We start from the raw sequence: 5,428 nt of genomic DNA, 5'->3' as shown, positions 1-5,428 counted from the left end.
CACAGAGAGGAGGCAATGAGATACATGTTTTGTAATATTCCCAGGACGTTTGAATGTGATTGCTTATCTGTCATGACCTGAGGAGTTACGTTTAAGGGTGGAAATGGCAGAAAGGCAGGTCGAACATCCAGCTGAAAAAAACGATCCTCCGCTTGTCAGCTGGAATGTGGGTGTGTGCGGTTTTTAGCCGCTTTGAGATTTGAAATGGCTCTTTGTTGTCACTTGGAAACTCGACAGGTGTGTTTGTTGTGGGTTTTGAAGACCCTGTGAAAACCGATACCCACCTTGAACATGAATCCAGAAAAAGACATGCTTTTGCATTTCTGGCCTCAGTATTGTTGTTTTCCCCAAACCCCTTGTTCTCTCTCAGCTTACCTTAACCTCCGTGAATTTTATGTCTAAACACTTCCAACATTTTAGGGAATCTTTACAGGCGTACTTGGTATTAGAGTGTTGTTTAAATTTGTGGAATCAAGTAATACTGAATGGCATTTGACGGAAGATTAAAGACGCTTTAGGATAAGAGAAGCAGAATGCTTATTTTGTGAAAAGGGGGAATATTGGTGTGAGTTAGTGTCTGTGCAACAAAGCAGCACCTGCACAAACATGCTGTTATTGAGACTTCTCAATAAATAAGCTTGTAGAATGCAAATGCCATGAAATGTAAGATTATAGAAGCCTCTGCTGATGAGATAATGTACATGTGTTAGTCTGTGATGGTACACAAACGCGTTCTCACTAGAGTTATCTGACCCAGCTGTGTCAAGGACACACTACTGTGTGAGCCCCGTTTTGGTTTTGGTGATTGAGTCAGTTTGATTTATGAAGCTGAAATGATTAATACAATCACAGATGAGTAGACATTTATGCTACAAGTTCATTTCTTGATCGAAACGTAGCATTAAACATGCACAGCTCCAACGTCTCCATCAGGTCTTGAATGATAACAAGTCAAACAATGTCTGTAAAGTATGCATATTATACACAAAGACAGACTTAAATGAAGACATTGATCCGACACATGTAAAATGTAGCCAATTGTGTTTATTGTTATCATTTTATTATCATCTCTCTACCCTGTGTTCTCAAAAGTGAACACAGGGTAGAGAGATGATGGAGGAAATGAAAATGGGGGGGAGGGGTTGTAAAGAAGAGATTAAGAGGACAGATGGGGGGGGGGGTAGATAGAAAGAAGGATAGAGACAGGGGAGGGAAAGCCCCAACAATCATATGACCCCCTATGAGCAAGCACTTTGGCGACAGTGGGAAGGAAAAACTCCCTTTTAACAGGAAGAAACCTCCGGCAGAACCAGGCTCAGGGAGGGGCGGCCATCTGCTGCGACCGGTTGGGGAGGGGCAAGGAAAACAGGATAAAGACATGCTGTGGAAGAGAGCCAGAGGTTAATAACAAGTACAATTCAGTACAGAGAGGTCTGTTAAACATAGTGGGTGAGGAAGAAACACCCAGTGCATCATGGGAATCTCGCAGCAGCATTAGGCTGGGCATGCACTGTGCTCTTTTTGGCCCATTTTGAGCCGATTTTTCAGTCGTGCGACCGTTTTGGGAGTCGTCCCGAGTTTGGCCTTAATCGTGTGTCGTGCATCGTCTACATAACGAGGGTAACGGGGTAATGAGAAGCAATTAAAACCTCACGACCAGCTCCCGATCATCAATCGTTTGCTCGCAAGAAAACCAAACCTGTTTGAAATCCTGTGGGTCGTCCTGAGGGTGTCACCGCAGCGTCTCACACTGCCCACGCGCAAACGCAGAAATGAGAGCGAAAAGATGGAGTCGAACGGCGGTGCGGTGTGTGATCTGGACACAAGCGATGGAGGCACAAACTTCTCACCCCTGCGAGTCAATCGTACAGTTTGAGCAGGAGCTGAATAACGCGACTGAAAGAAATCGCACAGTGTATGCCCAGCTTATTGCAGCATGGAGGATTCAGGGTCACCTGAGTAGGCCATCAGCCTACTAAAAGGATACTGAAGAAACCCGTCGAAATAGTGTTAGTCTTCATCACTGCTGCTGCTGGACTCATTTGAACACCTCCAAAGTTTGCAAACAGGCAAGTATTCCTCTTCTTCCTCAAAGTCCTCTCGGGAACGCTTCCTCGAGCCTCCAGCTTCATGGTTGTCAAGCTCTTCGTGCGCATCTTCAAAAAGTTCATCACTGCTGCTCTCAGAGTGGTCGTACACAGCTGAGCTGGTCCCCGAATCAGAGTTTGCAAGCCTGGATTTTTTGCTATTATGCTCTTCTTCGTCTACATCTTCCTCTCTGGACTTTTTCGTGGATCCACCAGGCTGCGGTTCTTCTTCTGTTACCTGCTGAGGACAGCCCTCGCTATCAGTGTCACAAGCAGAGAAGAAGTCAGAGTCGTCATCAGAAAACTCCTCGCTCCATCTGATTCTTTTGTTTGGTTCCACATCTGCTTCATCCATCTCTCTAGACCTCCTCCTGGATACACCTGGCTGAGGATCCTCTTCTGGGATGTACTGGTGAACATCCTCACAGTCTTCAAATGCCTCATCAGAATCCTCATTTTCAATGCCACCAACAACAACAGCATTATGATCCTCGTGCTGTTCATTGTTGTCAGCATTGGCATTATTGTCCCTCACATTCATATTTTGAATGTTGACATTATTGTCATTGGCATTGTGACGGTAATTAACATATTGTTCCACTAATACATCTATTAGCTCATTCAGCATCCAAACCATATCATTGAGAAGAAAATAAAGATCGATCTGGAAGCCCCGGAGTCCATGAATAGGCTCGAAAGCTGGTCCATTAACTGGTCCATTAACTGGTTCATTAGCTGGTTCCTGATCTCCACTTTCAAACCTTTGTGGGTTAACCTGTCGGCCTGCAAGATCATTTAATCTTTTAATTAGCATTCATAACTATCTGCTGAAAATCTGTTTTTCATCCATTTTAAGACTGAGCACATGTGCTTACCATGACGGTTATTGTGTGATCCATCTCCTCTTCCACTCATTTTGACTACAAGGAACACAAAACAACAATGATCAGTAAACCTTAACTCAGCATGTTCAGAGAATTTGCTTTTTTTGTGATGACTTCAGGCTGCGTCCGAACGTACGCGGCTGTGTTTGAAAACGCACGTTTTCCTTTTTCGTTTAAAAAAAATCCAGTCCACATGTGCAGTTTTGAAAAAATATCTCCTTCCACATGTAAACGCTAAAAACAAAGTGAAACGCTGTCAAGAACACGCCAAATCTTAACCGTGTGGAAATGTTGGCCAATCAGAAGTCTAGAAGCCTGGGTGGGAAAACCTCACAAAACCTTACGTACTTCTGAGAAGTTTTTGTCTTTTTCTGGAAAAGCAGCTAATTTTGTGTTACTTTCACGTGCCTTCATTGTTTCAAATGTTAATAACTAAAGACAGCTTTTTGGCTGGAACAGACTCACAACTTTGGAATGGACAAAATGCATACAGCATACATAAATGTCATTTTTTAAAATGACATTTATTCCAAACTGACGTCAGGATTTGGGTTGGGAGAGCGTCTGTGTTGAATGTAGAAGCCACGTCTGATGCCTCTGTGTTTCTAAATGGAGGCACAGTAACTGTGTGTGTATATGTAAGCGTGTAAAAACTGCAGATACTAAGAGTAACAGACACAGTATGTTGTCTACATCCGCCATTGTAGAAATGGATCTCATGTAAACACTAACGTGGCCACAGCGTCAACAGCGGCGCACACTTTTGACATTGCCTGAGTAAATGTCCGTTTTCCTCGTCCACACCTAAACACAAAAACGTCGTTTTCAAAAATCTCCACCCTGGCAGGAGTTTTTAAAAATCTCACCTTTCAGTGACTCAATCTGCTGTTTAGGTGTGGATGAAAGGCCCAAATGCAGAGACAAAGCTGCGCTTTCAGAAACAGCCGTGTACATGTGGACGCAGCCTCAGTTTCTCAGAAATTCTAATAGTTTGTTGGAGAACAAAATGGTCGGGCATTGCACAGCTACAAGCATTTCACCCCCATGTCATACTGTGTATGGTTGTGTGTGTGTGACAAATAAAATTTGAATTTGAAAACTTAAGTCTTCTCTATTTTCCTAAATTAAGAAAATAATCGTGTTAAAAAGAGCTTCTGTCACTCAGATATGATTAAGAACATTTTCTCATTTATGTATAATTTGTCAAATATTACATCAGCTGACAAATAGTTAAGTCTTCATTTGTTTTCCTGAATAATAGATCCACATCATCCTCTCTATGATGGAAAATATAGTCTAGTCTTGCACAATGTAAAGTACATAAATACTGTCCTGGCAGGCAGGAAAATCAGGCTTTATATTGAAGTAAATGATCTTAAGTTTGTAAAGTGAAATTTGAGCTTACTTTAGTTCTTGGTAAATTACAGAGCAGTTAATCCTCAGGGAAACGTCGAAATGTCACTAAATAGTGGTCTGCTTTCATACGGTTGCAGTGTCTCTTCAGTTTTGTGTTCATATGCTGATGTTTTCGTTCAAAACATGCTTAAATCCCTAACTTTTCCCTGGAGGCATCGCTATGGCAACAAAACAACATGTTCCAAACAAAAACAACCAAGCTGTTTCCAGAGCTTAATATTGAACATGACTTTATTTGTACAAATCTGTGATGTTGATGTGCACAACGTGGGATTTAGACCTCGGAGGGTTAATCAACAACTCACGAAAAATTAGGTTTAAATTTGTGTTCATGACGGTGCAGATTTCTGACATTTTGTGTACTTTAAGCATTTAACAATTTGACTGTTTTCTAATAAAAACTGTGTGAAACTCAAGTTAGACCTGTGTTTGTAAATGAACCGCCCCATGTTGTGTAGCTTTCTGGATTTTATACTTATTGGGCTACATATTAATTTATTATACATGCTATACAGCAGATAAAATCTAAACTCACATGTTTTATGTAACTAAAGTGTTTAATCATGTGGGCTACAGACAATAATCAACTAATGGACTATATTGATATGAGAAACGTGCACACTTACTGCAGTTGAATCATTTTAACCATATGTAACCACCTGAGTATGTCTTTGAAAAAAAAAGGCTTTGATTTTTCCCCTCCATTTGATTTCTTTGCCACCCTCATGCCGCCATAAGAAGATTTTTCTAGATCCGCCCCTGTCGAGACTTTCAACCCCAGGTAGGCCAAGTATGGAGAAACGCAAGAAAAAAAATATCTGAAGAAAACAGAACATTTAATGATGTCTGAGCAGATTTATTTGCGTTTCTGATGAGAGCGGTCTACCAGTATGCCTAATTTGTTGATTGTCGATCTTCCACATATGTATTTGAGTAGCTATCCCACACCTTGAACTATGATAAAAACAAACACCGCTCACACCTCACAGATGACAGCTTACAGTCCTGCGTAAAGAGGAAAGTGACTTCGTACAGCTCCGG

General features: G+C 41.5%; 1 protein-coding gene across 1 annotated transcript; it reads right to left on the bottom strand.

Annotated features, from left to right (window-relative positions):
* Positions 1-1,029: 1,029 nt before the first annotated feature.
* Positions 1,030-4,546, bottom strand: LOC112432585 (uncharacterized). Its single transcript, XM_024801099.2, has 3 exons — positions 4,377-4,546; positions 2,963-3,007; positions 1,030-2,870 (listed from the first exon to the last, which is right to left on the bottom strand). The coding sequence occupies exons 2-3, from the start codon at positions 3,000-3,002 to the stop codon at positions 2,011-2,013; spliced, it is 900 nt and encodes a 299-aa protein (XP_024656867.1). The 5' UTR covers positions 3,003-3,007; positions 4,377-4,546; the 3' UTR covers positions 1,030-2,010.
* Positions 4,547-5,428: the final 882 nt, after the last annotated feature.

The sequence above is a fragment of the Maylandia zebra genome, linkage group LG15, assembly GCF_041146795.1.
Source record: "Maylandia zebra isolate NMK-2024a linkage group LG15, Mzebra_GT3a, whole genome shotgun sequence".
NCBI classification, from domain to species: domain Eukaryota; kingdom Metazoa; phylum Chordata; class Actinopteri; order Cichliformes; family Cichlidae; genus Maylandia; species Maylandia zebra.
Note: the sequence above shows the minus strand (reverse complement) of the source record. Positions and strands in the feature narration are given on the sequence as shown.